This window comes from Lissotriton helveticus, chromosome 3_1 (assembly GCF_964261635.1).
Source record: "Lissotriton helveticus chromosome 3_1, aLisHel1.1, whole genome shotgun sequence".
Taxonomy (NCBI): Eukaryota; Metazoa; Chordata; class Amphibia; order Caudata; family Salamandridae; genus Lissotriton; species Lissotriton helveticus.
This window is the reverse complement of record NC_136061.1, coordinates 1360264357-1360283852: the sequence shown is the minus strand read 5'-3', so window position 1 is coordinate 1360283852 and position 19496 is coordinate 1360264357. Positions and strand designations below refer to the sequence as shown.

General features: G+C 45.8%; 1 protein-coding gene across 1 annotated transcript in view; it reads left to right on the top strand.

Annotated features, from left to right (window-relative positions):
* The window catches only part of HEPACAM (hepatic and glial cell adhesion molecule), a 1802890-nt gene that overhangs the window by 233886 nt on the left and 1549508 nt on the right, over positions 1–19496 (top strand). The window contains exon 2 of the mRNA XM_078683394.1: positions 18057–18398. Within this exon, the coding sequence (XP_078539520.1) occupies positions 18057–18398 (342 nt within the window). The remainder of the gene's footprint in view (positions 1–18056; positions 18399–19496) is intronic.

The window sequence follows — 19496 nt, the reverse complement described above, 5'->3', positions numbered from 1 at the left end:
GTAACAAATCACTCCAGCAAGACAAAAATAATTTCCTTAAAAGGCTGTTGAGTGTCCCATCGTCAGCCTGTACTGAACTAATACATCAGGAAGTTGGCATTAACTATATTTTAAATTTAGCCGCCCTTCGCCCCCTACTCCTATGGTGTTCCATTTGGTCCAAAAATGAAACAGTATTTACTCAGTCCATAATTAATGATTGTATAAAGTTGGACCATTGTTCCCGCATTCCCTGGTTAAGTTATATTTACCACTGGTTTAGCCTTTTATTTAATTGTAATATTAATGTGGAGCCAGAATATGTAGTACAGATATCAAAAAAGGAGTTAAAAGGAACTTTTTTGACTTACAAAAAGGAGGCCCGCAGTATATTTATTAGAAAACAACCTACTCTAGTGTTTTACCAGCAATTGGATCTTAGAACTGGTTTTCAGGCTTATTTGGCAGGAGTGACAAGACGTTCACATCTTTTTGTTTTGATACGTCTTAGGTTAGGGATAGCTCATCATCTTGTGGCCTTTCCCATTATGAAAAAAAGTTCCAACTCCAAATGTCCATGTGATAATATATCCAAACAAAGTTGCTGCCGCTTTTTACTATTTTGTAAATTTTACTTATTTTTTAGGACATTTTATCTGAAGCCTATCCTTTTAAAGTATAACCTTCGATCCACTATGGGGGCGTGGCTTAGCAAGCCACGATGGCGGCTGTGTTTTGCTGAGGCTCCGCGATCGGGCTAGCATCCTGCCCAGTTCCTGAGATCGCCGGGAGCCTCAACCTTCCACAAAAGCACCTGTGATGTCCCCACTCCCTGAGGCATCCTCCAGGTGAGACGAGAGGATTGCTGGTGCGCGGCACCCACCGACATATCTCCTGCCGGAGCAGTGTGCCGAGTTCCCAAGATGGCGGTTGCGGCTCCGCTTCACAGACGCCTGCATCGCCAGGAGCCCGTTCATTGAGCGGAAACCCTCGTAGGGGCGACCAGCCAACGACTACGGAGATCCCTGGGATGCGGTGAGATCAGCCCTCGAAGGTGTGCCCCGGACCGAGCTTTCCCCTGCGATCACACACTGGCACACAAGATGGCGGCCGCCACCCTGGAGCTTCCCTATACCGGCGCTCCTGAGCGGCCGGGAGCCTGATCTCCGGCCCAGCATACTGCCGCGGATCGAGGAGCACCTGCTGACACGAGGCTTGTGTGGCGCTGCGCCCTCCGGACGTCCACGACCTCCACCGGGGGAGGTGAGTGCCTATCTTCCCCCCCCCCTCCGGGGATCCCGGTGCTGACACCCGGGCGGCCTCCTGCCCCCTCCGGGACTCATAGGAGAACGCAGACCGCATCGCCCCCTGACCAGGGGGGCCGAGACACTCCTGCCACCACGGGCGGCTATGCGGTCCCGAGCGCCTGACCTTAAAATGGCGCCCAAGGAGACCCGGAGACAGTGACCAGCACGAACCCCGTTTTGGGAGCAGAGGCGCTCCCCCGAGTCTACAGCGGCCGCGCGCCATACCAGAGACGACCTGCCACCACCCCCGGACCCCCAAGGTCCCTACCACGTGATCCTCGACCCCGACCACCGGAGGCGGGGGAGGAGGGGGTAGGCGCCATTCTTGGGGTGCCCCGTCATCTAGAGGATTTGGACAACGGAGGAGGGGGGAGCCCCCCTGTTGACGCGCGCCTGTGGAAACCCGCACGGCCTCCTGCCGCGCCACTGAACTCCCAGGCGGCTGTGGACCACCGGAACGCTTCGGAACCCCGGGATGAGCCCGTAATTACCTCGACGCCAACAAGCACTGGGTAACCTACCCCCACTGGGCTGCCATCCACCCCACAGCACTGGTGATCAGCGGCCCGCTGCCCCCGGAACCTACAAGAGCGCGGCGCCATCTTCCCCGGACCCATGGGGAAAACACGGGGCTCACAGATGACTGCTGTCCCTGAAACAGCCATTGAGAAGATGCCACACGCGGGGACCGGGACGCAAGCCAACACGCCACTTACGGACCCCACATTATCGGCGAAACTGGACCAGGTACTAGCGGCTATTGAGCTGTCCCGACTCTCAATGGAAGAACGGTTGGGTGTCCTGACGACGGACATCAGCCTGATTCGCGACGACCATCGTAAATTGGCGGATAGAGTGAAGGAGGGAGAACGGGCCGTGGCTACACTGCAACCCATGGTGAAAGCGCAGGAGGCGGACATGAAGGAGGTCATACGCCGCGTGACGGCCCTCGAGGAACGCGCAATTGATTTGGAGGGGCGCTCGAGACGGTGTAACATCCGCGTCCTGGGTCTGCCGGAGGGGATTGAGAACTCGGACCCTTTCACCTACATGGAATCATGGACCAGATCGTTCACCCCCGAGTCAGAACGCTCAGCATTCTTCTCTATCGAGAGAGCCCACAGGGTCCCTGCTCGGAAACCCCAGTCAGGCCTCCCTCCACGCCCCATGCTCGCCAAATTCCTGCACTTCCGAGACCGCGCTGCGGTGCTCCGAGCGGCCCGGACGGCGGGCCCCCTGCAGGTGGAGGACCAACAGGTCATGGTATTCCCAGATTATGCCCGAGAAGTCCAGCAGCAACGATCTAACTTTCTGGAGGTTAAAAGACGCCTTCGCGCAAATGGTCTCCAGTACTCGTTGTTCCCGGCCCGCCTCAAAGTGTTACACAAAGGGAAGGCCATATTCTTCACCACGGCGGAGGAGGCACGGGATTGGACTGAGTTTCATTGCCCACTGATCCCTAAACCCGGTCCCCAGCAGATGCACAACAACGAATCGCGACGATCCAGAAGACGGGACACAAACCGCACCCAGACAGGCCCCTCCAAAAATCAGCCATCCTCCCACTCGGACTCACCCGACCTCACGCAAATCATGCAGGAGAGGCGAGACGCCCTACGAGCGGTGACCGAACTACATACATCACCCCTCGCATCGGACCTGGAATGCCAACCGCACCTATTCACACCTGAGAAAGACCGGGAAAGTGATGGCACAATGTCAGGATTTGGCCCAATCTCTTCCCCCCTCATTGCAACACACACATTGGACGCTACCGTGGCTGGACGCCCTGACGCCTCTTCGTGATGGGCGGAAGACAGCTGCTGTATCCTCTTTTCTTGGTTACCCAATGTACTATACGATGTTTGTGAGCCAAGACTGCATAACCAGATAACTGTATGCGCTTGCGTGTGATAGTCACATCTCCTACAAACTCCCGATCCACGCACAAGCCTGGCAGACACACGCTGCCACCCCCACAGGATTCTGTTGTAGCTCTCCCCTCGTGGGACACTAGTTTGGATATGCCACCTCCGGTGACATATCCCCAGCATTGGGACTGTTGCCCACACATGGTTCTCCCTGTTGTTATCCCCGTTAGTCCCCCCCTACGCTTCAGGAAGCATGGCGAGCAGGAGCACACACCAATCACAAGACCCTGGTGGCCTCGGGAAATGAAAGGGAGCCCCATCCACAAACATGACACCCTAGTAATAGCGATCTCACGGCCGGATGTTAACGTGCTCACACTGAATGTACGGGGTCTACACACACCCAACAAACGCTACTCTGTTTACTCCTACATTAAGCGTATGTCAGCCAGTATTGCACTTCTGCAGGAGACACATATTAACGTTACCGAACTAGGCCGGTTACAGACCAAGTGGCGGGGGACCTTTTGTGCCACACAATACTCAGCATTTGCGCGCGCGCCTTAATATGGGTTAGACCAGGCACCCCCTTCCGAGTGCTCAGGCGGGTGGTAGACAGAGAGGGCAGATATGCATTTCTGGAGGGAATTTTAGACGGACAGGGGATCCTCCTAGGCAGCATTTACGCCCCTAACACAGAGCAGGACAAATTCTGGGACCACCTCACAGGAGTCTTAGCCCAATTCACCACGGTCCCATGGGTGTTGGGGGGTGACTACAATTGCACGCTGGACCCCACCCTGGACCGATCACACCCCCCCCCGCGCACACTCCCCAGTCCCTCGACAAGCGGAACTCTTTAGAGCTTGGACCACACACTGGGCGTTTACGGACGCATGGCGACACTTACATCCACTGACCCGCATCTACTCATTCCACTCGATACCTCACAACCTTCGGGTCCGCCTAGACAGATTCCTATGCTCCGCACCAATCCTCCCTAAGGTCACATCTTCGGACTACCTGGGCCGGATCCTTTTGGATCATGACGCTCACATCTTGCACTTGATCTGGCGCCCCCCAGACCCACAAGTCCCCACTTGGCGTCTCCACAGAGACTGCCTGTCAGACCTGGTCTTTATAGACACACACAAAACTAGCATACAAGATTACTTTTCACACAACACGAACACGGCATCATCAGCACTGGTGGAGTGGGATGCATTTAAAGTAGTGGCACAGGGGAATGCATTAAACAGATTGCAGGGGCTCGCCGCACATTGGAACAAACACTCCTGACCTCGGAACGGCGTCTAGCTGCACTCACTAAGCGAACCGATGACTCGGAGGAACACACCGTACTGACGGCCGAGGCGAAGGCAATCTATCAGACCGCCTGTGCCGATCTTCGGAAATACAATTTCAGGGCCTATGCCTCCAGAGTTCACAAGGACAGGGACAAAACGGGAGCGATGCTCGCCTGGATGGCGAAGCAGGATACCGAAATCAAGCCAATCACGAATATTATCAACCCGGAGGGTGTGCTGGTGCGATCTCAAGTCGAGATCCTCCGGGCGTTCCAATGCTATTACACACAAGTATACGGAGCCCCGACCCGACACTCCCCATCGCTCGTGGATCACTTCCTAGACCCACTGACGTTACCCACGATATCGGATGCAGATAGGCGTACGCTCGACGCTAAGATAGTACCCTCAGATATCACCCAAGCGATGCGTGCCCTGTCTCGGAATAAAGCACTGGGACTCGACTGCTTCCCACTAGAATACTACTCGACGTTTTCTCCCCTGGTGGTCCCCCGATTATCTCGGATGTTTGAGGCGTCCCTTCATTTGGGACGGCTACCCCAGTCCCTACGAGAATCCGTGATTGTTACCTTTCCCAAACCCCACAGGGACCCACTCCACATGGGATCGTACCGCCCGATCACTCTCCTGTCAGCAGACTGTAAGTTTCTCGGGAAGATCCTAGATGACAGATATGCCCAGGTCATACGCCCACTGGTCCACCCGGACCAATGTGGCTTTGTTCCGGGGCGGAACACCTCACAAAATCTCCGCCGAGTCTTCCATGTCCAAGATCAGGTACGCGACAGATTCCCCCGCGCCGCCTGCCTCATTATGGATCTGGAAAAGGCGTTCGACACTCTCACCTGGCCATTCCTCTTCTCGGTCCTGCGTCGCATCAACGTAGGCCCGACACTCATGGCGTACACACGCCTTCTGTACACCGATCTGACAACGCGAGTACGGATAGGGAAACACATCTCATCTGCATTTGAGGTTCAACGAGGCACGAGACAGGGGTGCCCCCTGTGACCTTTTTTATTTGCCCTGGCCGTCGAACCGCTGGCGGTTAGACTACGCCAGGAAGGAATATATTGGGGCATCCCGCTCGTGGACGGTACTCATTGCGTCTCTATGTACGCAGATGACCTCCTCATATACGTCCGGGACATCGAGACTGACCTAACCCCCATAGGGGTGGCACTCGTGAATTCGCGGACGCCTCGGGACTCCAGGTGAACTGGGACAAGTCCACGATTTATCCCTTCCATCAGAGTCTAACTCCCCGGGACGTTGAACTGGGGACCCATAGACTCTCATGGTCCGCGGAAGCCCCCCGATACCTTGGTGTCCGCCTGTACTACTCTCCAGCGGACATCTTTGAGGGTAATCACCGTAGAACACTGGCTCAGGTGAGGCCTACTCAGGGTTGCAGATCAAATTTAGCCTTGTTGAAGAGTACAGAGGAGATAATATATGTGAAGGCCTACCAATGAAGTAAGTCATGTCCACTTCACTCTTGAACAAAGGCCAGACCTCTTCTATGTTTGTGGACAGACCTAAACCTCATCTGCACAATGTCATTCGTAAACTTAGGAAACACAGGTGATGTAATTGAAAAATGTGGAGTTTCTTTTCCTCATTTCACAATCACATCACCTGTGTTTCCTTTGCTTAGGTATCTCATTGTGGAAATGTAGTCTATCATATGAAAGACTTCGTAAAATGTGAGCACTGTATGCAACAACTTTGACACTTACAGAAGTCTCACCTTCTCCATGCCTCCTACACAGTTCTAAATGTACATCATAAATACAAACAGTACAGAATTAATTATACATGTTAAATGGTTTATTTTTGCTGTTCTCAGAATGTATCAAATTTCACTAAAAACAGTGACTTGAAGGTATTCATCATATAACAGCGGGGAAAAAAACCACAATCAAAATGATTGTGTTTAAAAAACCCATATAACATAACCAATCAGAAATCAGAACTCCTCAAAAGTAACTTACTTTCCATGACGTCGAAGGATGTCCTATGAACAGCTTACACTCGGTTGTGCTGTTTTTATTTTCAGCCCGCCACTTTCTGAAAGAAAACCTCCATCGTTTTGAGAAATATGTTACATACAATAAATGACTTCTCGCTCTCTACCACACGTTTCCACAAGGCCAAATCATGTAAGAGCCATTTATAACTCTTGGAATTCTTGTAAGCAAATCCCGTCATTTTCTATTTCCGCAACTTTCAGAAAGAAAACGTTCAAGATCACTTTCACAATCCTAGACTAGTAATATCTTACCCTTCTTGCTCAGTCATGTTCTACATTTCCTATGACACTGATACTGCTTACTATGAAGCAGACTTACACTACCTCTATGACTACTACAATTATTTAATTCTCTACATCACTTTTAATCACAAAGCAATATAAAACAGTAGATAAAATTATATCAACCCCTGGAATTATTATACGCCAGTTACCTACCCTAAATTCTCTTTTCTGAAAACAGAAAGTAACAATATTTTTAAGTAAAAAGGCAACATTGTATCGTAGTCAAATGGCAATAATTTCCGAAACAGCAATTTTTTTTACATTTTATATAAGCTGTGTAATAAGCGGATCTTGTCAAATGTCCATCATGCCATATAATAGCTGCAGTTACAAATGTTCTTCCTAAAATCAACGACTGTGTAGCCACAACATTTGTAATTATAGTTGAAGACTTACTTTCATCAGGTTTATATACTTGGATTTTTAAAATGACATTATAATCAAAAGTTTGGACCAATAATCTAGACAGCATTGCAGACTTACATTCCCTCTACTCCATGTTTTGATTCGCAGCTTGAATTAGCTTATAAAAAAGAAACAGTTTTTCTGAACTCATTCAAAGTGCAGTTATTTTTCCATGACGTCAAGTGTTATGGTAAGAAGACCGTTTGCTTTGGGAAATACTCTGTTGTCCCTCAACTAATCTGTGCCCACCACTTTCTGTAAGAAAATCCTCTTTTTTTCCAGGAACTATTTAATACTCAAAAATAACTTATGTCTCTGTACTACACTTATCCTCAAGGCCAAATCGTGTAGGAGCCATTAGAACCTCTTGAAATTCCTCAGAGCACATCCCGAGATTCTTTCCCTAAACTTTTGGTTTTAAAAACACCAGGTAACAATTTTTAAGGTCATACGGCAATTTTTTTTTTAAAGTTAAAACAGAATCGTTGCAGAATGACCAGCCGTTTCTAGACTTTAAATAAGCTGTGTAATGTCCTGATGTTATTGAAGGACCGTCATGATATATAATTGCTGCAGTTACAAAAGTCCTTCCTGATATTGACAACTGTGAAGCCACAACATTTTTAATTAAAGTTGTCAATTTTGTTCCATCAGGCCTACATCGTTGGAACATTAAAATGACATACTGGCCATATGTTCGTATAAATAATGTTGACATCATTTCAGATTTACATTGGCTACACTCCATGTTGTGATCAGCTGCTTTTACTAGCTTATTAAAGGACACTGATTTACTGTCTGGCAAAGTTAAATATATAAATCTTTCTGAGTCTACACTAGTAGTACTTGATACCCTACAGTTCTCGCAGTCATGCTGCCATTGATAAGAAAGCCCAAACAGGTGATCTACATCTACACCTTCAGCATGCAATACATCAAGCATATACATTAAAAACTCCTGACAATCTTGCTGAATATTTTGAGAGAATTGTGTTTGACCTGAACATCTGTCTAACAGATTTCGAATTTCAGACACACTTTCTATTTTTGTTCTATCAGTGCTACATTTCTCTAACACAGAATTTAACAAACTGCAAAATCTGTGAGCCGAATTGACCACAATCTCTTCTTTTACATTTTCTAGAGAAAACAAAACATTAACCACTACATTAGCATAGCAGTTGACACCAGAACTGTTTTCAAATTGAAAACCAACAACATCTTCAACAGAATCCTTTTTCCTTCTGCTTATAATTTCAGGTTCATCAACTTTTCGTCTTTTTGCTACAACCTCCCTAGTATTGGTCACATTTCTTCGTTTCCGGCCTACCACACGTTTCTCAAACAAAGGATATTGAGGCAAATGTGGCGCATACTCTCTTCTTAGCCTATTGTATTCCTTAACACAATCTAGATCCGCACAAATGTTTGTGACATCACACTCAATCAAGTACAATTCCGATAAAGTTCTAACTCGTGACAATGCCACATATGCCATACCCTCCTTGAACACAGAACTGCCAATATTCACCAATGCACTGTCTACACTTAAACCTTGTGATTTATGGATTGTCACCGCATATGCCAAGCAAACAGGAAACTGCTTACGGCGAACATATAAGTCTTTTACAAGCAAAAATCTAGCAGAGCAACGACCAATTAGCTGTACTTCCTCAATGCCATCAAATTTAATTTTTAAAAATTCAATTCCATCTCTATTTCTGTATTTCACAAAATCAACAACATTACCCATTGATCCATTTACCAGACCTGTTTCAACATGTAAATTCCTTCTTAAAATTATACGGCAATTTAATCACACATTCAGAGTCTTTTCAAAACCTGCAGCTTTAGATATAGTCTTCTCTAATGAATCCAATTTTGTTTTCAAATTCTCAGACAAAATAATTGTTGATCCCATATGCTCTACTCTGTCAATAGCTTCCAGTTTCACAATCTCTTGGTTTTCTAAATGCAACATTTTGTTGTTGAAGATGGCACATTCTGCAAGAGTTGGCATCAAACATATTCCAGATTTCTTCTCAGTAATTTTCTGAAAAATATTCTCAGGCACAACGTCTTGTTCTGGATATAAATTTGACAGTAATCGTGCATGTAAAGCTTCTTTCCCATGCTCGGTCACTTTTCCAATTCTAACATCTTGTAGAATATTCTTGTAAACTTTATCCTTCGCCTGACGCATATTTTCATGCAGTTCAGCATAATTGAAGTTTAACCATATATTGACGCTGCCAATGCTCCCTAGGCACTTCCTGGTATCTTCATGCGTGAGCATTTTGAACACAGGTTGTCCTTTCACTGGTGTCAGCTGCAGAAGATCTCCGAAAACAATGATGTGTTTGCCACCAAATAACACATCATACTCTGTTTTAAGAACTCCTTGCATTCTCAAATGCACAAAGGCAAGCATGACATTGGAAACCATGCTTACTTCGTCAATGATCAGAAGTTTCATTTTCCTCAAGACTCTTGAAACTTCACAACAAGCATCTCCAGATAACTTGTGGTATTGTAATTTGTTATCATGCTCCACTGGCAGCATCAGTAGACGATGCAAAGTAATACCTTTAATGTTATGTGCTGCCAGTCCAGTTGGAGCGGTGACAACACAAGACAGCGATGACTCAGTCCTTTCCTTCAAATAACATGAAATTGCTTTAATGAGGAAACTCTTTCCAGTTCCCGCTTCTCCACTCACGTACAGTCGGACAGGCTTCAACGACGTACACGAGCACTCTTTCTTCTCATGACTTAATCCATGATCAATTTGCTTGGTAACTTCGTCATATATATTCCTCTGCTCAACGTTGAGTTGTCTTTCCAAGTCTTCTAAGTTAACCGCATCCTCCTGAGCATGTGCCATGGCTCTTTCCACTTCATTCATGGCAGTGGCAGCTTCATTTTCGATAACAGGTCCTCCTAGTGGATCCTGACTCAATGAAACAGAACTCTGACTGTCCTGAGAACTGTCTCTGGCAATCTCGGCTGCAATCGTTGCTTCCTGCTCGATTTCCGCATTCAACATTTCTACATATTTGGGAAAAGCAGGACATTCTATGGTCTCCTTGGCGGCAGTGAAAGAGTCTTCGTAACAGAGGAAATCTCCAAGCAGTTCCTCTTCTGCACGCCAAGGCTTGAAAAGTTGCAAAAGTGCTAAATAGAAAAACTCCTTTTTTTCAGGAGATTCGCCACTCAATTTTCGATGGTTTACCAAGTGCCATTTTCTTTGCTTGACCAGACATCCCTCACTTCCAATTACAGCATACACTCCTTTATCAATATCTTCTTTGATGTTCCTCTTGAATATGTAATTTTGTAGAACCTCATACAGACAAACATTCTCAAGGTGACTGCTTCGATTTGGATAATATGTATCCAACATGTTGGTCTTCAAAATGTCAGTACTGTTTGGCTCCTTTTCCGCCAAATACTCAATTTCCCGCACAGGTTTCAGAACTCGATTACGCGTTGCAGCAAGACCAAGACTCGCCCAAACGATACTCCTAGATTTGGCATAGAGACTTGCTGAAGACAACCGGTCAGAACATTCGTAAGCTCCGATTTCTCGATGCGACAACATCTTCAGACTGAAACTGTACAACTTCTTACTGAGGCTCTTTTCATGGGAAATGTCCTCCCACATATCCTTCAATTCTGTCTTTTCTTTTTTGGTGATGTAAGATGTCACATACCGAGCCACAGCCATACAGTTATCAGCCACAAACTGTATATCCATGTTAGCATTCCACATGGACAAAATCACTGGGTTGTAGTCGTTGATGTACTTGGACTCTTCATTCCTCTTCAAATTGTATGTGTTTTTAGGTGATTTCTTCATCACATTATGTCGCAGCGAAGACATCAAACTGTTCACTCTTCCTTTAGAAATCACCGGTCATGGAAAGGCGAAACGACATTTGGTGTAGAACTTGTCCTTGTTTCTAAATTTACGACGACAGTACTTTCCGCAACGATGGCTTTGGAAGCGTAGAACTTGTTCTCTTAGGCTTTTGTCCTCCTTTGCGTTTGGAACAGCACATGTAGAATACTGTTCTATGAAACTCATCACTAAGTCTTCTGGATCTGTTCCAAATTTAGGTGCATCCTTGATCCACAGCAGCATATGTATATGAGGAGCACCTCTTGCTTGGTACTCCTTTCTCCAGAAGAAATCCAACACCTCTCCAAGAGGTGGATTCTTCTTATTCATGATGAAAGACATCATAGCTTCAAATCTATGATTAAAGTACCTGCATACATTCACTGGATCCAAAGAGCACAGTTCTCCGGGTGTCTTGAATTCGATGTTTTCGATGTTTCCATTTGCCTCTCGTAGAAATTCAAGTAAGTCTTCCCAGCCATACTCGGCACAGCTCAGAGTGAGGAACCATGTGGGAGTTCCTAAGTTCCTCAGCATACATTTTAAATCACCATGACGAGGGTACCAGTACTCATTAGTACCACGCTGACACGCCATGAGATTAATCAGGTGACAATCCAAAATACTGTCTTGGACATTGACTTTATCCATAAAGTCACTTGCCGAGATGTTTTGCATCTGTACACCACTTTTCAAGATGTGGTTCACTGCATATGACAGTCCAGACAGATCGCTTTCAAACAGGAGATGAAACAAATAGGGAATGCATTGTCGAAACCTAGCATCTTCTGCATACAATCGTAAAGTCCGGTATTCAGAAGCAGGAATTTGATGAGGTCGCTCATCATATCTTCCTCCTTGACCTGTTGGAAATAGCTGTGGGAAACACCGAGCTTCCAAACTTTCCTCCCAGACACTAATGGGACTCCCTTTGGCTTGTTTCATTTGAAACAACTCAATAGCATTCCCCATGACTTCCTTGGAATGCAAAGGATGAACACTATAATGTTCATATATTTCTTCACTTTTAGAGGGTTCTACTTTCTCAATTTGACCAGCACAAAAATCGCTATCCTTTTCCTCACTTACTTCCTCTTCTGCAACATATACATTCTTATAGTACTTATTATTTTTTTTCAAATACAATGTTGCCTTTTTGACTTTCCTAACATCCACTAAATCTTGCCATATTTTTTTATTCTTTGTCGGAACCCCATTAACTAAGATAACCAGAGGTTCCTCTTCCACTTTTTCTACTCCAATTGTGTTAATGTTTTTCTTCAAATCTAGAGGCAAATAAACAACTCTTCCCTTTAATCCTCTCTGTAAATCTGATGGAGGCAATTTCCCTGTCTTTGGCTCCATTCTTACAATAGCCTGAAAGGGATGGATACTTTGAATCAAAATAGATTCATAAGTATTTAAATCCTTCAATTCAGAAGGAATCTCAACCAATTCCAGATTATTATGAACCGCTCTAGCAGGCATCTGGTTTTGATTTAATTTATTACAACAATAGGTACACACACGTTGATCCGATCCCAAATCAAAACAATTTTCTACCATCAAGTATGTAGCGAAATCCTTCCATTCACTATTATTTTCCCTTTCACTTTTTGCATATAAATCCACTAACTTAGTCTGATTCTTATAATAAGTGCGTCGACAACACACACAAGTGAAATTAGGCCTCTCACTTGATTTCACCTGAAACGTGGCAATTTCCTTCTGAAAATTATCTGTACTGGAAACCTGTACACTATCTTCCACATTACCCTCTTCTTCTGGGTCAATTTCAACATTCTCCTCTTTACTTCCAAAGTAACAAAACTCAATTTCTTCACACATATTCTTCACATCTATTTCAGAACCATGCAAAAGAGCAGCGCATAATAGTTTAAGCATAACTGCTGGACTCTTAGCATAATACAACATTCTAACTAATTTCCTCACTTTATTATGATGCACTGCTAGCATCCTGAAATGATGAAAAACACTCTGGCATACTCTCCTGGAAAGACAAGCCAGTGAATGACCATGCAAACCTGTCACTTCTCTCACTCTGCAAGGATCTAATTCTTGCAACAACTTCATTTTCTGCTTCAAACTTTTCTTATTAAATGTCCGTACAAAATCACAAAGCAAATTGATGGAATCCTGTCGCACACTGCAAATACTACTACACTTCCAGGTGTACACAGGTCCCTTAGGACGTCTTCCTAATACCTCATTACCTAACATCTCTTCTGCCTCTGTTGTCACAAGTTTTTCTTTTACAACTGGACAACCATCTTTCACCTCATAAGCTCGACCGCTGGTGTCAACTGCATGCACCAAATCATTATCCTGGAAATAACTCTCCTCATTGAAAAATGCCTCACAACTTGAACTATGCATCCATTCTCCGGAAAAAACTTCACAAAAATTACTACGATTAACTGTTCTCTTCCATCTACTATTTCTTTTGAAATCATAAATTGCCTTGTTTAGCTTCCTAATTCTATTGATTATCAAAATAAATAACTTTCGTTTAATTTCAAATGCCTGATCAATAACTTTCTCAACTTTTTTTTTCTCTTATAAAAAACCACTTTCTGTTGACCTTTCTTAATATTTTTTAACAAATTGCCAATTATCCTGTTGCGGAACATTCGTTTACGAATGTCCCTAAACTGTTGTTTCCTTCTACTATCATGCACAGAGTTATCTCTTGCTCTAGCAGTAACATTTTTGATTGGCCTTTCCTTTCCATTTAAATTGCTTCTCTTTTTCTGGACAAAAACATTTTCTGTAGTACTACTTTTTTTTCTAGAAATGTTTCTTATGAATGTTTTCGTGGTCTTACCCGGTGCTTTCTTGGTGACTTCACGATTTTTTATTGTAGAGGACTGCTGCAGTAAATGATGGACCTGCTGTCTTTGACGTTTTGTAGCCTTTCTCATTCTATCCTTAGTTGGCATTCTCAAAATTTGAAATGATCTGCAGTTGAATCTGTGGTAAAACCGTTAGCCCCAATAGGGCGGATAGCCCTGGCGAAAATGGTGATGCTTCCCCGACTCCTCTACCACTTCACTAACTTACCGGTGGTGCCACCCAGGTCCTTTTTCCGGGACCTCGACTCCCTCCTGGGTACCCTTACATAGGGTGGCCCTGAAAACCCTCCAACTTCCTACAACACAAGGTGGGCTCGGAGCTCCCTCCTTTGAATCCTATTTCCTGGCGGCGCAGCTCCAATGGCCATCGTATTGGACGGCGGACCGTCACACCCAGGAGACGTTTACTTCGACTGGCAGAGTCACAACCCCGGAACTCACCCGACTTCTTCTCCCGGGCACCAAGCCCCGGCGAACATACCCCCTGCAAGTCACAATAGCGCGCCAGTGTATGATGCGGATCCACCGGATGTCCCCAGGTAGACCCCCATACTCCCCGCTACTGCCATTGATAGGCTGCCCCAGACAGGACTCTTATTTCACGGCTCCAATGCTAACTGCTTGGACGCAATGTGCCATCACAGACATGGAGTCGCTCTTTGAGGGGGGTCAGCTGAAACCAATCGACCGACTGGTCGCTGAGTACGAACTCCCCCCGGGTCAATTCCTCCGATATCGACAGTTGCTCGAGGGACTCCGTCCCTACTATAATCTCCAGGCCGGCGAGCCTGATACGCATCCAGTAATACACACTATCCTACACATGGGAGTGGGGCGCCACTTGGTCACCTGGCTGTATAAATCGATCCGGGAACTCTCGCACGCCCCCTTGACAACCCTACGGGCCACATCGGAGGAAGACATCGGACGTGCACTACACGACTCGGAGTGGACCAGAGCGCTTGAAGCCCCAAAACGCGTCTCCAGGAATGCCCGCTTCAAAAACATTCGTTATGTTATGTTATGTTATTGATTTTTATTATGCGCACAGCTGCTCCAGCGAAGGAGCGTCCTGGCGCAGTGACAAGATAGGGCATAACATAACAGAAACTAATAATTGAGACCCCGGAAGAGCATTTTAAAACAAGAAAGTCTTAATAGCTTTCCGGGAAAACATAAGGTCCTCCAACAGGCGGATTTCAGCCGGGAGGGAGTTCCAAAGGGTTGCAGCCTTGACACTAAAAGAGCGTCCGCCTGCCCGACAAAGCCTGAATCTGGGAACTACGGCTAGAGCCTGACCTTGAGACCGAAGAGTACGGGTAGGTAAATAAAAAGACAGAAAACTAGACATAATTTGGGGGCCTATGCCTTTCAAAATTTTAAAAGCCAGGCACAGAATTTTCAAATGAATTCGCTTCCTCACTGGCAGCCAATGCAAGGAGCTAAGAACGTTAGACACAGAGCAAAATCTGGGCAAGCCTACAATTGCTCTGGCCGCAGCATTTTGTACCCGTTGTAGGCGGGTAATTTTGGCCAGGTTGGCTCCTACCAGGAGAGAGCTGGCATAATCCAGGCGCGAGATGATAGTAGCCTGGATTACCAGCTGCCTGGTTGGGGCGTCAAAAAACTTAAGGGCAGGTCTTAAACCCCTAAGAAGTCCAAAACAGCATGCTGCTGTTTTCTTGGTGTGGCCCACAAACGTGAGACCAGCATCCAGCCAAACTCCCAAGTTTTTCAATTCCGATACAGGAGTAGGCAGAGGTCCCAACTCAGCCGGCCACCATTGGCCGCCCCATAGTTCCACTCTCTTTCCGATGATCATCACCTCAGTCTTGGTGGCATTAAGCTGGAGACAGTTCCCTGTCAGCCAGGTAGCCACCGCCTTCAGTCCATTCTGAAACCTGGGGGCATCATATTCCGCGTCCCCGCTGAGAGTAACCGCCAGCTGAGTGTCGTCGGCATATGAGACCAAGGTAAGGCCCCACTGCCTAGCGACTTCAGCCAGCGGTCTCACGTATAGGTTAAATAACGTGGGGCTCAGCGAGGATCTCTGCGGAACCCCCATGGCCAGCGGCTGAAAATTGGACTTGAAAGGTCAATACTATATTCTACACAGGGCATACCCCACCCCAGCACGCCTGCAAAGGTTCTACCCATCGACACAATTCCTATGCCCCAGATGTCGCTCCCCCGACGCAAATTTTTGTCACATGTTTTGGAGCTGTCCCGACCTACACTCCCTATGGCAAACGGTGCACGACACACTGGCAGATATCACAGGCCTCACAACACTAGCATCCTGGGAATCCACGCGCTAGGCATTTTTCACGTCCCTAAGCGAGCTCCGGTGCACGGACGCTTTGTGTCCTTAGCGCTGCTACTGGCGAAAAGATGCATAGCCATGCACTGGCGGTCCCCAGAGGGTCCCCCCATAGCGACATGGACGGGGCGGTCTGTAAGTGGGCGGCGGCGGAGGAGGATGCCCTTAGAGAGGAGGAGGCTAGAGGTGCGTGAAAAAATCCCACCTCTATGGAATGGGCCATGCTCCTTCATGGCTTCCGGCAGTCCGTGCACACAGTAGACCCACCTACACCCCCCTCCCCCGTCCGAGAGAGCCCTTAGTTCTTGACTGCTGCCCACCATCCCAGTATCGAACCCCGGTGCTTCACACGCCCTCGTCACCGCCCCGCTACCATGTTACCCGTCCTGCTACTCACATGAGTGGGAGGCCCATACCTCCCGATCGCCCAACCTCACTGTGAGCACATACTGGGGATCCCCTTGCCTCCCGACACCTGACGCCCGTTCTCTCTCACTATGATCTTGCTAACGCCTTTATGCTTTCCCCCCACAGTTCCGTCCCCCCCGTTACCTGGTAACGCCGCTGTACGAACGCTATCGACCCCGACCCTATGCCCTAGAGGCGGGAATTCACACACCCACTGTTATTCTTCATACCCCCCTGCGAAGCACGTTCACTGTATCCCTGCCTGAAATCATATGTGATTGATCTGTACTGTTTAATGGTGGAAGAGCCTGATTACACCAGTTTATATATAGAAATGTTGCGCGCATGGCTGACCGTGGCTGGATGTTGACGCCACGCCAGCAGATGATCCGCCTTGTGCCCATGTTCTATGATGCAACAATAAAAACATTTAACAAAAAAAAAAAACCTTCGATCCACTACAAATGCAATGAAGTTAATGTGTTCATTGGAAAGTCAAGATATCTGTTTCCATGTAGCAATTTATGTCCTGAAATGTATAGCTGCTAGGAAATCCATAGTATTATGAGCTTTCCTTCTGCTGGCTCTATTATTTAATAGCACAATAGCACTTTTTGAGCGTTTGCGTCATTATACAAGGGGACTGTATTTACTATGTTTAGAATGTTATTAATGCAAACAAAAAAAAACTCCAATTTTAATGCACTTCACACTTTATTTTTAAAAATTCTATATGAATTATAAAATTTTTGGCATAAGGAACTTTACTGTAAAAAGTCGTACACTCCCTTCCAGAGCGCTTATCACTTTAGGAAATTTGTACGAAATGCAAACTATTTACTAAAGGTACTGTACAGCGATATTTGCACATTATGTAGTCTAGAGTGCACAGGGCACTTTATTGCGAAATTTGCACATACTGTACTATCATATAGCGTCATTTGCACATTTTGTAGTCCAGATCGCACAAGGCACTTTTTTTTTTGTAAGTTTGCACGATAATATTTTGTGTACAAATTTATTTTGCAGACAAGTATTACTGATGTATTTAATGAGGACTGGTAATAATGATGTCTATGTATTTTATGATTGCTTGTATGGTTGTGCTTTGCAAACCGAATAAAGCTTTTGAAACTGAAACCAAACTGAAGTCATGGTATTGTACTGCATGTACTACCATCTCTTATTTCTCAACAACCTATATCGTCGTATCTTTTGTTGAACCCTGTCACTTGGAGGGAGAGAGTGAGGTAGACAAGCAGTGCTAGGTAGAACAGACAACAAGTAGGTATTTATTGAGTTGTATATGAGACAAAAAGTAATAGTGTGAAATTGTTTTTTTCCTAGATGTGGTGGAGGCTGTTAATATTTCGAGCCCGGTTGTGTTGATCCATGGTACAGTTGGTAAACCCACAATGCTGTCAGTGAAATATACAAGTTCCAGTTTTGATAAACCAGTGGTAAAATGGAAGCTTAAGCGTGACAAACCAATCACTGTGGTACAGTCCATTGGTGCAGAAGTCATCGGGAACCTCCGCCTGGAATACAGAGACCGAATTAAAATCTTCGATAATGGTTCCCTGCTGATTCATAACCTTCAGCTCTCTGACGAAGGCATGTATGAGGTAGAGATATCTATCACTGATGACACTTTCCCAGGGGAGAAGATCATCAACCTCACTGCGGACAGTAAGTGCTATGGGGGTTAACTACAGGGGTTTTTATAGGACAAAGGTGTGCAGAAGTATTCAACTACTTAGGTTAGAAGGGTCGAATTCACTATAATGTTTTGGGTTATCCACTGACAATGTAAATTAGACTCTTGTATAATTTATTGTTGCCCTCCTCCTCTTCGTTTTACGCTTTCTCACTCCCTCCTCCCTTTCCTTGTCCCCGTGGTTTGACTGTTAGAACCCTTCAAGAGTGGCTTGTTCTAAAGGGACATTTTCCAAGTTTTTTTTAGAGTACTGATGTGTCCTCAAGTGTTATTGATGAATAAGCTTGTTGATCCATACTTCTTGGTTTCTCAGTGGCAGAACCCAATTGGAGCCCTATTTCTCTAATCATCCTAGGCACCATTACGAGGCTGTGTTTCTGCAGTGCCACTGCAACTTGTGGAACCCCCAACTCACCTATACTGTTACCACTAGTGAGTTCCTGTACAGGCTGCTCATGCGACCTTCCTGAACCATCTACCTTTAGCAGCCAGTGTGCGTGTCTATCGCACACTTCAAATGATCTACCACCTTTGCATCACTATGAATTCCTCCCCAGGGTGTGGAGCACAGTAGTTCCACCTCTCTGCTTGTCTCTTCATCTTATAAGACATTTATGTTCAGTTCTCCTCTCAAATGAGCACCATTGCTGGCATTCCAAGCCGCTAATCAAGTCACACACCATTTTGTGCACAATTTTCTTCACTGTACCTGGTGCCCCACTGTGTGAATTTCCTTATAGAGTACAATATTGAATAAGACTCAAACAGTCTTCCGTGTTGGAGAATTATAAATTGATGAGTTCATCACCACTCTAAGCGGTTTGTCTACAACTTGTAATTTAGGAGGCAACCAACAAAATTATATGTGACCAGATGATGATCAAAACGAGGAGCAAGAGCATCCAATGTTGGGTCAAAGGAGATATTACTCTGGAGGAAGCCATTCAGTTAGCATAGAGAACTGAATAATCAGTGTCAAGGGTGTGCAAAGTCAACAAAGACTAGACCTTTCACAAATCTAACAGGCAATCAAGCCCAAGCACACAAGGTTAAAGAAAAGTGAAGCTAAT